This window comes from Xiphophorus maculatus, chromosome 21 (assembly GCF_002775205.1).
Source record: "Xiphophorus maculatus strain JP 163 A chromosome 21, X_maculatus-5.0-male, whole genome shotgun sequence".
Lineage (NCBI taxonomy): Eukaryota > Metazoa > Chordata > Actinopteri > Cyprinodontiformes > Poeciliidae > Xiphophorus > Xiphophorus maculatus.
Window position 1 is genome coordinate 12,363,064 of NC_036463.1, and position 19,305 is coordinate 12,382,368.

The 19,305-nt window shown below is 39.9% G+C and overlaps 1 protein-coding gene across 1 annotated transcript in view; it reads right to left on the reverse strand.

The window, feature by feature from the left end:
- Window positions 1-19,305, reverse strand: part of stau2 (staufen double-stranded RNA binding protein 2) — an 85,767-nt gene that overhangs the window by 37,009 nt on the left and 29,453 nt on the right. The window contains exons 8-12 of the mRNA XM_005797872.2: window positions 16,700-16,912; window positions 15,857-15,994; window positions 12,055-12,183; window positions 10,168-10,225; window positions 691-1,052 (exon numbers count right to left, since the gene is read on the reverse strand). Coding sequence (XP_005797929.1) covers window positions 691-1,052; window positions 10,168-10,225; window positions 12,055-12,183; window positions 15,857-15,994; window positions 16,700-16,912 — 900 coding nt within the window. The remainder of the gene's footprint in view (window positions 1-690; window positions 1,053-10,167; window positions 10,226-12,054; window positions 12,184-15,856; window positions 15,995-16,699; window positions 16,913-19,305) is intronic.

Below are 19,305 nucleotides of genomic sequence, written 5' to 3' on the forward strand. Positions count from 1 at the left end.
ATAATCAGATTTTTTTCATCTCACTTTCACTTTCCCAAGTAGAATTGCCGATCTATAAACACATCAACTAACAGCTCTGATGCGCTTGCTAACTTAAAAACAAAGCAGATATGGATCTAGAAGACCTTTTGATGCTTAAAGGTGATAATACTGTCATACTTTCATTTTCTAGCACCACTATCAATAAATCTGCAGCGTTTCACTTCTCTTTCAAGATTACATGTCTTAAAAAAACAAAATTATAATCAGTCAAGATCTGAATTGGTAGTTCTGACTTCAAAGAAACACAAATCTGCATTACGGATGAAAAGTCCATTGGTGCATTTCTAAATGACATATTATTTTACTTTAAAAACAGCTGAGCCAACAAAAGCATGGGGTGCTTTTATTCTTGTTTAACTTTGTAAACTCTGACTCTCATATTTATGATGTGCAGTTTTCATTTCTCATGCAAAGTTAGACATTTTGTTTTATTTTAGCGGTCTCCTTTGTGGTCTGCACTTGGATAAAATGGCTGCTTAGCTCAAACAAGGACTGGAGTTTACCACAGTTTAACTAGTATTGTGAAGTGCTTGTGTCTTTTGTATACTTATCCTCCCTGAGCACCGCAGCAGCGACACGTAAACTTCAGGGACAGAAATTCAGAGGAGAAATTTAAAGACGCCTTGGTGCCACATCTCTGAATCCTACCTGGAAGCCCTGGATGTGAGCCAGGTAATCCAGCTGCTGCGCCGGCTGCACAGAAACACTGCAGGCCAGGTTCTTCCCCTTTACGGGCAGCGACCCATCTGCTGGAGGTGACTGGCCGTTAAGTAGCAGCTCTCTGGCCATGGTAGCAGTGGGGCTGGGTGAGGAGGACGAGCCGCTGTAATATGGAGAATGTCCTGGGGGCACAGGGGCAGAGCAGGACCCCGCGTCTTTGGATGCAACGTAATTGATGGACCCTCCGGTGGTGCTGCTGCTGCCGGTGACTGGTATGCTGCCACTCTGCTTCCTGCTGGCCTCCATCTCCTGGTAGACGTCGGGGCTGAGATGGAGCAGACCCTTCTGGGCTGGAGGAATGAAATTGAATAAGAACAATTGTAAATAACATGGATTGACAAAAGAGGTCAAAAGATGTCTACCAACAAGTAATTGGTAAAAGAAAGGAACAATACTGTGAAAACATCTACTGTTCACACAGATAAAATACTTCAGACTTTTTCTCTTGAAAAATTCGATTTTTCCTTCAAAATTCCTTAGCAACAGCTTTAAAAACCAGGCTATCAGATGAGATATTGCTCATTCACATTATTTCATTGTTTGTCTATATTTTACATGACCGTAGAAAAGAGGTTAAAAAACACATGCTGGCTTCAAGATAGCATAGGACATCTGAGACAAGACAATACAAAAAGAGGAGAAAGACAAAGAAAATGTGTCAACAATGAAAATAAAAATGTTATATTTTAAGAAACTCCACTTATTACCCTGTAAATAAAACCCCATTTTTGTGTCTACCATCCTTATTGAGTTGACTCATTTCACCAACCAAGTGTTTTACAGTGATTTTCCAATCCTTCCCAGGGCAAATACATACTTGTATACCACTTAGATTTTGATCGCTGGCTGATTTTTTAGAGCATCATTAATTTATTCCTTCTGCAATCCTTAGTGAGGAAGGAAACAGGGCTTCTACTTAGGATCGTCCTGTTGTAGATGACTGGGAATCAACACCAACATTCAGTATGCAGTGAAACACAAGTCAAAGTGAACGCAACACCTCACTGCTTTGCTTCTGTTTAACTTTATGACGACAATCTAAATATTTCTTGATTTGCTGTTGTACAGAATTACTCAATAAAATGGCAAACTTGGTTCTTGTAACTTTTATTGTTACAAATGTGTTGAAGTCGTGTCTAAACAGATTCCTCAGTCACTCAGTCGTAAACAAACCCACAGCTACTCAGCAAGCGCTGGGAAAAATGTTTGCATCCAGAAAAAACATCTTAGATCTGCTAACAACATGGTTGGGAGCTAAATATAGATATTTCAAGTCACAGTTTGTGACCAAAAATGCTCAAAATATATAATGTTCTTATATTATGTCCATATTTTGTACATAATAAAACACAAAATATAAGAACAATAGGCTTAGAATCCAAAAGTAAAATATCTAGTGGCCAGAAAACGGACCTATTTTGATTTTAGATTGTGCATAATTTAAAAAGAAAAGATTGGACAAAAGGTTCTACAAAAATTGCATTTTACTGTGTCAACCAAAGAGAATGTTATAACATAAATGAATAATAACTTTTAAATAACTGGAATTAGAAATAAAGTCCATGGACCCCTCCATGTTGTGGGAAAAAGTCGGCTGCGTTTTGAGATAAAATTATTTGGACTCATCACTAAAATGTCATTTTGTTGAACTTAATTCTTTTAGGGTAATCAGAGTAAAAGGGGCACGAATTTTTGATTCTCATTTCTAACACACTTGACATTGGTATTACATCAGCAGGTCTAAGCTCCATTAAAGTATCTTTAGACTTTTACATCAGGTTGACTGTTAAAGTCTCTCACTCTCAAACACAAACAGAGACAGAATCGGAGCGTCCACCGATATCAACAGAACGTCAGTGACTTCATCCCTGATGAGAAACAGCAGTATCAGCTGTCCCACTTTCAACACTCCATCAATACCAGAATCCCAACAAAACCTTGATGAATTCTTCTTAAGAAACGTTTAGTGCCATTCAGATCCAGGAAATTCAAGCCCTTTACTGTCAGCAAAGCTTTCCATTAAAAGGATACAGCTCTGCCACAACTTGCTGAACTAAAGGAGTTTTCTTTATCCAATTTGGAAACTATTTTATGTTGGTTAGTGATAACACTGTCAAGGGATAGTCATGAAAGACTGAAGGAGGACACAACCTAGAGTTTAAGGTTTCCACCAAAGCTGCGAGCTTGAAAACAAACATGTGAGGCATGTCAAAGACAGAAGACGGCAGACAAGGATGAGCTTGTGAGGTGGTTATGATGAAAGAGGATGTGAGGATGAGTGGATGCTAAAACCCCGCGAGGAGCCCATCCAAGGTCAGCAGAGACAGGAAGACCAGCTGTCTTTGTGTCTGCGTGTCTGTCTGAGTGCCTGTTTCTGCGTGTGTGCGCACGTGTGGGGGTGAGTGTGTGTGGAGTAACAGCTGGGAGAAAGTGCTGGAGCGAGCGCCATGACTGACAGGCCACTTCCTGTTTCAGTTAACATTTACCATCCACTGCACAACGGCGAAGATTTGCACACTTGTAGTAAACTCATGTCTAAGGTTTCTGGGAACGCGCTGACAGCGATTCCCATTCCGAGCACAAAGAGAGGCTGGCTCTCGTTCCGAAAAAGAGAAGAAAACAAAATCCAAGGCTTATTACTCATGCTACAACAAACTGCCCCATTGCCAACCGTGACGCAACTTTAAGGATGTTTCTCCCTCCTTTCCCAGGTCATGTTCATGGCTAGAATTTAAATTCAAGCAAAGGTTGCCGATGAACGTAGCAGAATAAAATAACAGAAGTTATCCAGCATGACATCAGAATACCGACGGAGGAGTGTGCAATGTGAGGACGTCTTGCATGTGACCGAGTACTCGAAGCTGATGTCAGATGGTGAGCGTGAGAAGCAAGACAAAGAAACACAGCCAGAGCGAGCGAATAAGCAAGAGTGACGGAGTTTATTTTTGCATGATGTTGAGACAGAGGTTGTGAAATTGTGTACACGAAGCAAGGGCGAGTTAGGGAAAGTGGGGTTGGAGGAGGGAGGGGGGGGTGAACAAGCTAAGGCTGAGAAGAGGAGAGGGGGATAAAAGAGCAAGAGAGAGAGAGAGCTGTGTTGTTCCTGAGGGGGTCCCACCCAGACTCAGTGTCCGGTGGGCCAGGGGAGTGCTGGAGGGAAGCCAGAGCCGAGCATGAGACTGATCGAAAACAGATAGGGCCGGAGCCCGCCGCTATAAATCACCAGTGTGGAGCAAGACCTTTACATAGTTCACGCATGCACACAACGCACACAAACACACATACGGGCGGCAGGAAATGAGTTGTGGCAACTCAAGTGAAAAGCCCTGCTGCAGCACCCATGGGAATAAAAGGGAGAAAAATCACTCTTCTTACTTCGTTTTCTTCTGCTTTCTTTTTACGCTCCCTTCCTGTCTCTAAGCCACCCTGTTTGCTGGAGCTGCATCTTCCACGGATCACGCGGGGGCAAAGGACACTCGCACACACAAAGTCTGGAATAAAGGTTGTGAGTGGCTGCAATGTGTGTGAGAGAAAGTACTAAAGATACAACATTAAATGAGCCGCTCATGACACATTCACCCACTAGATTAGAGGAGAGGAGTTGTGGATGTACACCATAAATCTTGCGGTTGTAGAAGAAAGTTGGTGTCTCTCATGGTGAGACACTGTGGTGGTAACATCATGCTGCGGGGAGGCTGTTGTTTTTGGTAGGAGCTTCTTTCTTATCCTCCATCACAACTAACTGATACTGAGATGGAATTGGGTATATTTTGCAGCCCTAGTAGAACAAGAGGAGTTCCTACAAATTACTGAATCAAGACTAATGTACGCCACATGTTTCAGCTTTTTAATAGTAAAGAAAATAGAAAAGCAGTAAATTAAAATTATAAGTTAATGACAAAATCTGAAAAGAATAGGGTGTTGCAAGGCAATATATATTTGCAGAAGTCCTTTATTTATTATATATATATATATATATATATATTGTTATTGTATTTGCAAATATTGAAAAAAAATATAAGATTAAAGAAAATCAGATTATAACATTGCTAATCCAGGGTATTAAAATTCCCATTACATGAGGTTTGATTGTGAGTTCTCTACAATGACTATGGTACTACAATGGTTTATTGCCTTTCTGCTGCTAAGTTTGTGTTTTGCCAGTTTCATTGTGATCACTTTTTCAAAGTTAATCAGCCCTAAAATTGCATTATTAGCCCAGTTTGTTCTGCAAGATTTTCTAATGGGTACTATTGTTTATGCCTGGGAAAACCAAATTAATGACGACAGCAAAAGATATTTCACCATGTTTCCACTGCAATAATGAACCAGAAATAGGCCGGAGGGGGAAAAAATTAGTCTAACAACTGAACTGTTGCTGTCAGGGATGATTAAGTCAGAAAATAAGAGTGAAAATGAAAATGATTCACCCAGACGTGACTCCCAGATTCACATTTCCAAGCGTAACTACTTGTAGAGGGCCCAGCAGTTTTGACTAATTGCTGATCTGGAGCACAAAACACTGTGCTAACACAGTGCCAAGAAGATAAGAAATCAGCAATGACTTTAGAGAAACAGTTATGGCTGAAGTTTGTAAACAATTTGAAGCTCAACATTTTAGTGTGAGCAAGATTATCCACAATTAAAACACTTTTTTAAGACAGTGTGCAGTCAACGTAGGAAGATCTGCTCAATGACCTGAAGAGAGCTGAGACCATAGTCCTAAAGGTTACCATAGTAACACGCTACACAGTCATTGATTAAAATCCTGCAGAGTGTAGGATGATTGCATTGTACTGAGGGGAGCAACATGAGATTTTGTGCAGCAACTTCCTTTCTTCAGTAAGAGCACTGAAGACGAGTTGTGGCGTGGCCGTTCAGCATGACAATGATCCGAAACGCACAGCAAGGGTCCCCAAATAGTGGTTCCATAAGAAGCATTTCAAGGTCCAGAAGTGGCCTAGTCAGTCTCCAGATCTGACTCCAGTTGAAAGTCTTTGGAGGAAAGCTTATTTTTAGGGGAATGAAAACATGGAACGCACTTCCTTCAGCTGTTATAAATGTAACAAATGCTACAGCATTTAAAAGAGCCCCGCTAAAGTATTTTATAACATAGTGTTATAAAAGTGAAAATGTGTTATATTTCTAATATAACTTCATTATTTTATTACATAAAGTGCTATAATAGTGCATTTATGAATTCATATGTTATGTTTCTAATATTATGTTAGGTGTGTTTAAATGTCTTTGTAGTAAATATATATATATTTTATGATGTGGACCCTAGGAAGTGTAGCCGTTGTTATGGGGATTCAGATAAACAAACAAACCTGAAACTCTGTGGGGTATTATAAAGTACTTATTTCATACAATAAAATTAATTATTTAAAAATATACAATGTGGTTTTCTGGATGTTATAGTAGATTCTGTCTCTCATATTTGAGATGTACCTATGATGAAAATTACAAACCTCTCCATTCTTTGTAAGTGTGAATACTTGAGAAATTGATGGTGTATAAAATTTTTAAGGAAGCTGAGATCCTTCAATGTGTGCAGCAAGATGTTGGAGACCTTTTATCACAGTGTTGTTGCCGGTGCCATATTCTTTGCTGCTGTGTGTTGGGGAAGCAACATCAGAGCCAGCGACTTTAATAGACTGGACAAAATCATCAGGAAAGCTGGCTCTGTACTGGGACTAAGGCTGGAGTCCCTGGAAACTGTGGTGGAGAGGAGGACACTGAAGAAGGTTCTGTCTATTATGGACAATAAACAGCACCCTCTCCACCACATAGTGGGCAGACAGCGGAGCACCTTCTCACATAGGCTGCTCCAGCTCCGCTGTCGTAGGGACAGATACAGGAAATCCTTCCTGCCACATGCCATCTCACTGTACAATAAAAGCTAAATCATTGTTCTGCACTAATCAGTCCAATTTTGCACAACTGCACTGTAGCACACTTGCTGTACATATATTTACATATACATACTGTATCTGCATTTTTTTGAATCTTTGCAAGGACTGCTCTAAGCTGCTTTTTATATTAACAGCATTTTATATTTTATTTTTATTTTATCTACAACTACTACTCAGTGGTAGTTGTTATTGTGTCTTGTCTCTATGCTGTAACTGCGAAGTAATTTCCCTGCTGGGATGAATAAAGTACTTCTATTCTATTCTATTCTAAAATACTTATTTCCCACTGCTGCACAATGTGCACTTTGCTTCTACCATGGCTATGTGCACATGGTATTACTGTCATCAATAAAGAGTATCTACATTTGTTAAGAAATGCACTTATTAATCCAATTTTTGGCATTTGGGTGTAAAAGCTGTAAAGTCCTCTTCCCAGCCAAGTCTGTTACAACACTTTTTAACCAAAAAGTGTTCAGCCAATCAGCACAGAAGTAGAAATCAGAAACATCTTCCATTCACCAACTGCAGGCACACACAGAAAACCGAGACCAGCTGTATTTGTTTGAATGAGTTGTAAATGGTGTTTATGCAAAAACATTATCCAGACATTAGTGTCATGTGAGTGTTGTGCGGATCGGGCGTTTTTAAGAGCTGATTAGCAGATAGTTAAGCCTCATGCACGGCGCGTGAGATAAACCGAGAATGGCAGCGGACCAGCGGCGCACTCAATGCCAACAGCAGACACGATCTCCAAATAAGGAAGACATTTCCCCAGGGGCTCTACTCTGGAGGTATTGGGAAACTCCTGCATCCTGAGTTACCATAGAAACCACAAACATTGAAACACTTCATCCGAGAGCATAATCATCAATCTCTAAACATGAAGATGATGCATATTTCACAAGATTGGACTAAATTAAGGCATGAGGGTGGTATGGGAGAGGTTCATGTTCTCATCCAAATTCTGTATTTCAAGTCTAAAAAAATAGAATCAATGTGCAGAATTGTTTTTAAGAGTCTGCAAGATACAATCAATTCTATTCTCAAAGGTAATACTGGATGTACTATGACAAAGGACAGCAGAAAGCTTACATTTGACCAAACTGTTTTCAATCTCTCAGCCTTGTTCACTCGTCCCCAGAACAGCTTCTTTCTAAGCTCCTGGCATTAACTTTTCTGATATCAGAGTAAAAATGTCATGACCTTTTAGCAGTTGGGGACGTCACAACCCATCAGGCTCAGTCCATAGCAGGCTAATTTAGGACTCTGGGTAATATAGGACACTGACTATTTTTGTATAAAGTGTTTCACCTTCAATAAATCTGACATTCTGAACTACACAATGGCCAGTTTAAACCAAGAAATAAAATTATAGGTTTTTACATTATATTTTCTTAACAACATACGAATGAGGGGGGGAAAACAGCCATTTCTACAAAACAGTATCTTTTTTATTTCCTTTTAAGAGTATTTGAGTCTAACTCCCCTCAAATTAAACAATATTCCTCTGGGACTTTACATACCTAAGTAAATTATAACATTATTTAATTATTTTGTGCAAAAAACAACCTTTATTTCAATAATGTATTGCATCTGTGTTCATTTATCAAATCAAAAACATACTGACCCATGAGTTTAAAACCAAGGTACAAACCAAACAATGATATCTGCATACCGTTACACCCTTGATGTTTACTGTTTACTGCTGATGGCCCCCCGTTCTATTAATCAGAGGAAGTTAATCTGGTGCTAAGGTTACAAGCTTGTTTTGCTGACATTAAATCAGGATGTCTATGGGAATGGTTTGTTTTTATTATTTTAAAAACAGGGGCATAGACTTTTAATTTAAGAACAAGATCATTATCACCGCTGGCTGTTGTGTTGCTCTCCCACAGATCTCAACTCATCCAAAATAAAGTCCTGTTTGTTTACAAAGATGGTCTGTTTCTGTGATCAGATAAAATGCCCCTTTTTGGAAGAAGAAAAAAAACAAACAATTAATGTTAAGATATTTTTTAACATGTAAACACAAAACTGAGGTGATTACTGTAAATTTTGTCCTAGAAGACCTTCCAGGCTTACATTAGATGATATTTTTCTGACCACTGATGCATGTTCAAGGTGATCAAACCTTCTTTGGCAATGGTAATAAGGTAGATATTTTAATATCCTCTGTAATCCCAAATCAATTATTTGCTTTGAATATGCAGGCTTACTGGAACTTGTGGTCCAGAACTGGAGGCAGAGTCTTCAGTATCATTGATCAAATGTTACTGTTTTATTTTTTACTCAGTAACCATATGTGCTTATAACTTCAATATGCCTTAATTTTCTTTAGTATATTTTTAACTTCGATCCTTCTGTCTTATTAAGGTTTTTATCACCATTTGTAAACAGATTATAAAAGTTTTAACGTTCTTGCATCTGGTTTTACTGCCTGTGTCATGTAGAGCTTCAGGTATGTTGTTGCTTGAGAGGTGCTTTATGAGAAACAGTTGAGCTGATTCTCAGAGAGTAAGCCTCAATGCCCTGAGGGATAAAAATGTGCATTTGGGTCCTGATGACGACTAATAGAATTCAGTCAGGAATTTTTATAAAATGTGTAAAACAAAGTAAACACAGCCTTAACATCCAAAGTGTGTTTAGAAGGTTGCGTTACTGCAAAAGCTCAATCTAAATACTGGCTAGTACTGATAAATAAGTATTCTATATACCGTACACTATATTTTTATATGAGTGAGAAACGCACACAGTCAAAATACATTTGGCAATCTGATGTATCTAAAATAGAAATGCAAATGAAACCGATTCCTTCCTTTTTGTTAGGATGCACTTGATTTCTTTTATATGTAGCCAAAATACAGTTTAGCATTCTAGACAAAACAGAATATCTTTGAGCAGAACATCCAATGTAATATTCGGATCAACAGGTGTCAAATATTTTTGGCATAAAAGATTCACAAACAAACATAAAGAGGAATAAAAGACGCCAAAGGTGAGTTAAACCCTAAGCCTAAACATTGTAAACCAATGTTCATGCAGTCTGCCTCAGATGTACAATACATTAATAATCCTGTGATTTATCTTTGTCCATAAGAACTCTTATTTTATATCGACGTGCTTGTTTTGTGTCTGTTTAGTGGGATGAACAATGTGTGTGTGTGTGTGCACCTCTGTGTGCTCGCATGTTAATCCTGACTGAAAGGCTGCGTTTTTTTTTGCTCAGGAAGGTAGTGGAGGGACTCCCCGGAGGGCCCCTGTGTGTTGGCCCTGTAAGCCTGTGTGAATGAGCCTGAATTCGCAGGCTCCCCACGAGGACGCACGGCCAATTAAGCTGACAGTCAGAGGCCCATTGACCAGTCACAGAGATTAAACGCCGGGCCATCTCGGTGGCTAAAACCACCTGCGAGATCGGAGGGGGTTTTGGAAAGCCTAAGAGGAGGAGGAGAAGGAACTGGTAATAGACACAGGGAGACGTGCCGGTACTCACTGTTACTCGTTGGTTCGGTAAAAGGCGCCTTTTGTCCATTCCAGCCTTTGTTGTCCATCTGTGGAGATGGAGAGAGAACCAGAGAAGGGGGGAGGAGGAGAGGTAAGAGAGATGTCGATTCTTGAACAGACAGCTTCTTCACGCATGTCAGACAAGTTCCTTCCTACTGTTTGGTCCACAAAGAGACAAACGCTCACAAGATGGGATGCCTATGGAGACTACTGTCTCTCTAAGCCAGCTACTTATTTAGAGGGTGTGTGTGTGTCACTGTTTAGCAACTTGAAAAAGGGTTCCTTCTACTGCAGCGGTAAGCCCATCTGCCTGCACAAACACAAACAGCCACAAGTAGGTGTTTGAAACAGAAACAAATTCTTTCTGATGCGTGCAACAGCTGAAGAGATGTCATGGCTGTAAACAAATCCAACCCACTGCCTCTGAACAGCCCTCCACAGATCCTTCAGAGGGAATGGAGAACAAAAAAAGCTCTCTAAAATGGGAAAGACAAGAGAGCATGCCATTTAAGTCATGAAGACATTTGTTAATATTTAAAAACTCAGGAAAGAGCAAAAAGAAAAAGTCGCTCCTGAACCCAAATTGGCTATGTCAGTTATCAGAGCAATAAATAAAAAGTGTTTTCTCTGGGCCTGTGCTTCTTCCCGAGGTCTTCCCTAAAACATTGGAGTGCATATATTTTTTTAACATGTTCTCAATGATTTTCACCGGGGTTGCGAATAAATTAGATCAATCGGGTCAAAGTGACCTTATTGACTGAGTTACTGCAAACGGCTGCAGTAACTCCGTTTTCAATAAGCTGGGATGCCCTGTATGCTCAGAAAGCTCCTTTTTACCACCAAAATTAGTGTTTCATGCAATCTAAAACTGACCTTGCTGCTTTATCTTGAATCACAGGAGAATGCAAACAGCAGTTGTAGATATGCTATAACTGCGTTGCATAAAAGTCCTTGCTAGCCATAATTTTCTTTGTCCAACAGATCAACATCAGACAGAATGTTAAAAGCAGCATACACAAAACCGTGCTTTTATACCAGGAGAATACTTTTTCCCCACACCTGCTGGTGGTCACAATGTTGCTGTTCTTCTTCTGTGATGTCTGGAGGACAATTAAAATTCAACAAAAAGCTTGGTTACGTAACATAATCTCTATCAGATTCTGTTCTCTCAAGCTTAAAAACCGATGAGCCGCATAAAGATGAGGGTGATCAATGGTCGCTTGCAAAACGCCTGGTTCAGAGGAGCTGAAGGTGTTATGTAATAGGTTAGCAGCACTGAGACCAGCGATAAATCAGGGGAGTAGACTCAGTGTTGGTATGCCTACACTCCGCTGAAGAAATAAGACCTAATAAAAATGTTTACAGCTCAAATGTGGTTTGAAATAAATCTGATATCTCTTTGTATATACTTGAGTCTTTGATGGAATTTAAACAAGATTTACTACATGTTAATGTGAAGATGTTATACTGTTGCAGATTGAAATGTCAAGAGTTTCCGGACCTTTATTTTTTTTTTTTACGTTTTCTTAAGAACTTTTTGGCAGATATTTCTAAAGAGATAAATATGTTATCTGCAAAAGAGGATGGACAAAATGCTAGTAGAAGTGGGAAAATCCTCAAAACAAATTCTGTAGTTTTCCTGACTTTTCCAAACAATGTAGGAGCATTTCTCGTCATCCATCAAAAGTCATCACGAGTCCCCAAACTTTAGTCATGTTCTCAGTGAGCTGATGACAGTTTAAAAGTTTGAAGGACGCCTGCTTACAGTAATCCCACACTGGAATAAATAAATGGTTCCACATAACAACAGAGGGGGGGAGGTTTGTATATATATCAAAAATGAAATACAGAAGTTGCAGTTGGGTTGGGTTCGTACCTCGGAGGGATTCGGAGAGACCGTGGAGGCTTTGTATCCCAGCTGCAGCAGCATTGCCTCAGCGGCGTTCCGCTTGGCCACCTTCTTGTTGGGTCCCGTTCCCGTGGTAACCTCGTTATTCACCTTCACCTGCACGAGCACACACACGAACAGGCAAACAATGTCACAACTGAGTATTAGGGCAACATATTAACATGCTGTTTTACTGGTGATTTTCTTAGCTTTCCTCCTTAGCTTCCATTCAGTTTCAGCTCAGGACTCGGGCTTCCTGAGCCAAGTCAGCCACGCAACGTCAAGTGTTTGTTTTTCAGTAATCCCAAAGCATTAAATCTGTCCACGCAGAATGTAAGCAGAAATTTCCAAGAGCAGATCGGACGTCGTTGTGTTATACAAACAGACAATTACACTGTACAAATAACGTTGTGGGGAGCCAGAGCCTGTGAAAAGCCAGGCCTCGGCGCACTCATTCACAGCGGCCTGACAAGCTCAAGTGCTGCTCTGGACGCATGAAGCTGGCAAACGACATTACAGTCGGAGCAAATAGCCAACTCCCAACCAGATTCACGCCTTTATTAAGTATTAACTACATAAGCACCTCAAAGCCATCTGATATAAGGTGGAGGCTTTTTTTTCTGTTTAAACAAAAGACGGGAAAACAGAGGCTCATTTGAGCCCTGCTGCCTACCGGGGGAAACAATGTGGAAATTTTAGAAGAGTGAGTGGACTACACAAAAGAACGACACGCACACATACATACACTCACAAGCGAGCACGAACACACATGCACACGCACAGGGGCTAATGTGTGCATCAAAGAGGCAGAGAGAATGGGTTTGGGGCTGAATTACTGCCTGATGGTGAGAGAAGCTCTGTTCTTCATATGAAAGAGGAGGATTACGGATAGAAAGACAAGGAGAGCAAGTCTGACTGAGAGATGGACAGAAGGATGAATAGATGCAAAAAAAAAAATCCAGATGATAAAAATGGACTACATTAAGATATGTGTGCTGGTTATATTTCTTATTAAAGTGACACAATAAAGACCTAAGCTGCTCATGAGGGATGTCCTATGTGGCAACAGAAACAGAGTAGCAGCAGCTTTAAGATGAAGGCACTCTGAACATCTTTCAACTAACAGCAAGCTGAAGGTTGTCAAGCGTACAGATGCCAAAAGGGCTGGAGCTCACCAACTGCTTTTCAGCTTTATTGTGCAAACTTGAAGCGTCTGTGTTTTCATCAGTCATCAGTTTACTTACTCAGTAAAATGACGCTCATCAGGGATGTGATGCTAAGTTCAATATCTTACTCTGAACACATCTTCAGATGGTGTTCAACATCCTCAGTAGGACCATCTATTCCAGATTAAACCTGGATTTACTGCGAATGTTTTAATACTTCACTGTCAGTGACTCTCAAATATGCCCTCACAATAATTCTCCTATCTAAACAACACCAGAAAATAAGTAGAAAAGAAACTAAGAACACACAGTTTGGCTTTTTAAAAAAAATATATAGTTAACTACATGTGTAACAAGATAAATGGCAATGATTTAAAATGATCAAAGTGAACATTTTACCCAGAACAGGAAACAGAAAACTGAGAGTGAAGATTACAATTTCTTTCAAAAAAGAATGCTTTGTTGTGGAATAATTAAAAAGTTACATTCTGAAATAGGTTTAATGCCTCTAAGCAGACCAATTCTGTGATGAAAGAAAATTTTCAATTTGCAAAGGATCTCTGCTTTGATTACCTCAACCAACGTTGAACAAAAATGATAACTGGTATGTTAAATTCTGGTTGTAAGAATCGACTACTCCAAAACTACCACCTTTGGGATCGACGAAAATGTGCAGCTAGCTGGGTAACATCCTCTGTAAACTTGGCATCCCACAGTATGGTAGAGTCATGCTGTGGGTCTGTCTTGATATCAGTGGTACTGGTGCATTGCTAAAAGTAGCAGAAAAGGACTATCTCAAACTTTTTTTTTTTTTACACTTTACCATAAAACAACAGTTGGATAGTAGAGACTAGCAGAAACTTTGTTGAGTTTTCTGAAAGAATGATCCCAAACTCACATAAAATCTGAATCTGAAATAGTTACAGCAGACTAAATTAAAATCTTTACGCCACGGAAAAATGGTCAAATTTAAAAGGAGAGATGGGTTTGGAAGCAGGCCAGTTTAAATAAACTCCACCTATTCAATGAAGAATGGGTGGAGACAAAATTTCTCCAAAAGTGAGACACAATGGTAGTGGTTGAGGTGCAAATTGCATAGAGACATTTAACCAAAGCTTACAAGTTGTGTATGCATATAGTTGAGTCTACATGTGTAATTCTGAGCCTCTGTGGGTAGACAGTTTACTCCGAATTATTCACCTAGTTCTAATATTAAACCACACTCCATGTGCATGTTTTATATTCAACAAAAAAGAAGAAAAAAAAACACTTGTAAAAATGTATCATAAGCTCAAAATTGACTAAATTCATGGACATGTGAATGGATGAAACACTGCTGACCACAACTGTAAGCCGACACTCCGAACAAGAGGGTTGTGAACGGCTACAACCCAACTCAGAAAATCAGATTCAGGCTCACTGAACTAGACGGCCAAGTTACCAATCTAACACAGCTGTTGTTACTGGACAGTACTTGCACAAACTCAGTCATTTAACAAAATTAATAAACTGTAAAACGAGCTAGCATAAAATCGCTCAGCTCTGCCAGTGCCTCGTTTTTCCTAATGCACCGCATTTCAATTATTTTAAGTATATTAAGCTTTATATGATTTCATTTTCATAGAGTTATTCATCAGAGTGCACTTGGAGACAGATTTTATTGTTGAAAACGTTGTGCACTGCCAACCGTGATTAGACTGACAGATTCATGTGCAGACCGGAGGGAATGGTCATCTTGTTTCTTTTTCCTTTTTTCACCTTTTGCACAACACATCCCAACATAACCCCCGCTCTCTGATTAATCAATCAGATGTGAATTCAGCAGATTAATTTTATGCTCCATTTGTCCAGAGAGTACACCATTTCATCTTTTCCCCATCCTCCATCTTATTCCGTTGAAACTAAAGTAAACACACTAGGACTCTAACATTAAAAAAACAACATTTTATTATTTTTAGGATAATTCCCCTGCCCTGCAGCTCAGTTCTTGCAAAAGCAACTAAAGTCTAACTTTTTTTCATTTATTTCATCTGGGCAAAGGTTTTCTGTCAATGCAAAGTCAAGCTGACCCACAGACATCAACACTGGAACAAGGAGTAACTATGGATAAGATGTACCGTCAAAAATGGTAAACACAGAAGGCTGTCTAGACACAGACCTTGTTTAAGATGAACAAGGCCAGGATAACCTTCGGTAGGTTCTACATATGTATGTACACAATATTATAAATGTTTCAGATTTTTAAACCATGTTTTTTATTTAGATGCATTTACAAGGTGTTTTAGAAATGTTCTTCACAGATTCCTAATTTGATTTAGGTCAAGACTTTGACTGGGCCATTCTATCACATGAATATGCTTTGTTCCAAAGCTTTCCATTGAACCTGGGTGTTTCATAGTTTCAATTTTCTGTCATGGTCATTTGACAAATGATTTTTTCCCCCCAGAAATCTAGAAAATTGTATTGAGAAAAGAGTCAGAAAAGCAAAAAAAAAAGCTCAATACTTGTCCAGATATGGACCATTTCTATACAAGGAAAATAATCCTGACATGATCTTTAAACCTCACTTTGTCTTGTTCCAACAGAGCGGATTCAGAAATAAAGAAGTTAAAATATCTGCTCACCTGCATGACAAACTCCCTACGTCGCGGCATCCCTCTCTCCGAAAGCAGCTGGTACTCCGGTTCCTTCTCCTTCTTGGCCTGCTGGATTTGAGCTAATCGGCTGATTGGGTTCATGCCCTGACCATAGTCAGGTCCCGTCTGGAAAGAAAAAGAGAATTACATAATTAGCTTTATGGAAAATGCCTTTTTGTCACTGCAAGTTCCTTTGCTGTGTTAATATATTCATATAAAGGAAATTTGTTGGCACCCATGGTAAAGATGTGTAAAGGCCCTGTCCCTATGGATGACAGATGAAAATTCAGTTTATCGTGATAGCACAATCTAATACTGAAAAAAATATTAAAACTACAAACTTTAATTTGAGTAGATATTCTGAAGGGAAACATAATTTTAAGAAATAAAATGTTTCAATAAAAATACCTGTCATGTATTTACATATAAATGTGTGAAACATTTTCTAAAACAAAATGTTTTACACATTTATACAAACATGGGAGTATGAGCTTTATTTTTGGTTTTAGTCTCTGCTCCAGCACCACTGATTTAAATGATTCCCCAGCATGACATCAAGTGGTAGAGAAACCTGTTAATCACCTACTCATTTAGGTCAGGTGCATAGGAGCTAGGAAACACCTAAATCATACAGGACAGTGGGTTCTATAATAGTCGTATTATACTTCTAATAATTAGCATATTATATTATTTTTAGTTTTAAGTTTTGAATAAAGTTAAAAGGATAACTTGATAAAACTGTGGTGTCGCTCAAATGAGAACCTTATACCAGCAAAGCCTTCAGCACTCCCATCACCACCCCTGACCCCATTCACCCCCTGCCTGCAGCACCTTGAGGATAGTCTTGGTGCGTTTCTTGTAGTGCGTCTTGGGTTTCTCCACAGTCGGTATGAAGGGGAGCTTCTTCAAGTCCTGCAGGATGGACAGAGCGGCACGCTTCTTGGACAGCTTCTTGCTGTTCCCCTCGCCCTCGGCAGAGAACTCCCCGACGGTGACGCGGGTCAGGAAGCTTTTCATGTGAGGCGGACCGCTCTCCTTTAACACCTGGAAAAGTTTGCAGCAAAAACAAATAGAGAGAGAGAGAGTGAGAAAAAAAAATTGAATAGATGTGTGTCAGTGTTTTGTCATGTACGTTTTGTGCTAGCTAGCAAGCTGAACCAGGTGGTCCAAAACATCTGCTCTATCCACCCATATGCGCATGGTAATCATATACAACACACACAGGACTGAAAAACATTGACACACACACACACACACACGCATGAAGAGTAACATGTTCCTAAATGACAGTCTCTGGTGATGGAGGCTCAGTTTCCTTCCTCCAGCCTCTGGTCACCTGGGAGACCTAAAACAAACACCGGCTGGCGTTAGGTCATGCTTCTGCAATCACATCTACTTCCTATGAAGTCTGAGAACAATGTGTGTGCAGCAGGTGGGGTTCTCTCCAACCTTACGTAGGAAAAGAATTAGGTTTCACACACGTATGATTCCAGAGTTATAACACACAGTCGCCTGACATGTGTCCATGTTTAAGCTACGCCTCAGGCCTTAATGGTTTATGGTGGATGCTGTTTTTTTTTCCTTTGGAATCTCTCTTTCACCCCCTTTCCTCCTCCCACGCTCTGCTGAGTTTCTTTGCTAAAGTTGGAGCAGCGGCGCAGACAGCACAAATTGTAGCAATCAGCCGCAATCTAGAAACACTTAATTTAAACCCAGTGACCGATAAAACCGATTCTGCTGATAAGCGGAGGCTCGAGCATTCCTGAGATGCCTCGCAGATCAACAAGGACATTAGAGAAAAACAGTAGAATATGAGCACTTCCTCTCTAACTACACAAGCTCTAGCAATTTAATTAAGAAACTGAAAGACTGGAAGTTAGACTTTCAACATTAGACAATGGTATGAGGCCTTGAAGAGCTCACTGTCCAACTAAACAGCTGAACTCCCTCCAACCTGCGAGGATCGACTCTGGTGTTACTCGTCTCCAGAAAAAGGAAATGCAACACGACAGATTCTTGTACATACTAACATTTACCACGATCGGAAACACTGGATAGCTGAATGTTTTTACAGTGCCAGTAGCATGCGGTGATGACACTTCACACAGCTTGGCCATTTCTCAGCTAAGATTATGTCACTTGGAGAAAGCAGATATGAACCAGTAACGGACTGTGCACACGAGCAGTAAGGAGCATTCTTCATCTGCGTAGTCCTGCGACTGCCTCTCAGTCTTCCTCTGTCTCCTTTTCATCACAAAGACCATGTGTAAGTACTCAGCGAGAGGATCCCTGGGATAGGAACCAAAACACAAACTCGGCCATGTTTGTGAATGGATTTGTAACAAAAAAAATAAAAAGAGCTCAAGCTCATCTGAAGAGAAAGGGTTTTTCAAAGCTTTGCTGAACTGATTTAGGCGTCCTTGTCTCAGAGATGTATAAAACAGGATTGTGCTATTCCCAGTTTGATTTTGTTACATATCATTGTTTAGTTGTCAGGCAACGAGCAGAGACTCCAGGAAGTTACTGCTTCAAGCCAAGAAATAGTTTGGCACATAAACTCCCGTAGGCAGCAAGTTGTAGATTGCACACTTCAGGATTTGAATAGTTTAAACAAATGAGTTCCTCTAACTTCTTTATGCTTTGCTTTATAGGAGACAGACTTCCTTGTAGCCTTTTAAAGTAATCTTGCCCCATAGACCTGCGCCATTTCGGAAGGTCTTTTCTTTGAAAATATGCTTATATTTTCCCTGTCTAGTTCTTGGTACCTGACATGACAAAATGGCTGTGAATGCTTAGAAGTATTCTCCATATGGGTCTTTGCACTACGAAAATAAAACAACAGTACAGTCACATTTGCTTATTTTAATATTATTATTAAAATAATACATAGCACTGTTTGGACCTCTATCTATTTACGGTTCAGTATTTGCAGATTCATTTATTTTCAAATAAAACATGCTGAATAGTTGACTCTGTACTATTTTGAAGTATTTAAAGAAAATGGGGCATTGCGTATGCAGCGGCTACAGACCTCGATGTGGTCGTCAGGAAGAGAAACCAAATGTTGCCTATGTAGGTACATGTTTAAGTCGACAAGATATATGACAAAAGGTGCATAGGTACAACATTCCCTTGGTCTAGGATAGCAGTTGACAAGCTGCAGTCAGTCTCATGGCATACGACACAGGATCCGCACCACTACCGATGGGATTTCAGTGCTTCTATTCACCTACAAGCCAAGCCCGCACACAGACACGCAAACAAACACGCAAACACACCCGTCTACCACCCGACGACAAGGAGATCAAGTTGTACACAGGAAACCTTCTGTAATTCAATGTTGATTTTTTTTCCCCCTCTTTGCCCGTCTCTTCAAAGTGGGAGGCCTTCACTTTGGCTTTTCAGGGAGACATTAATACCCTACGCAGTATGAGGAT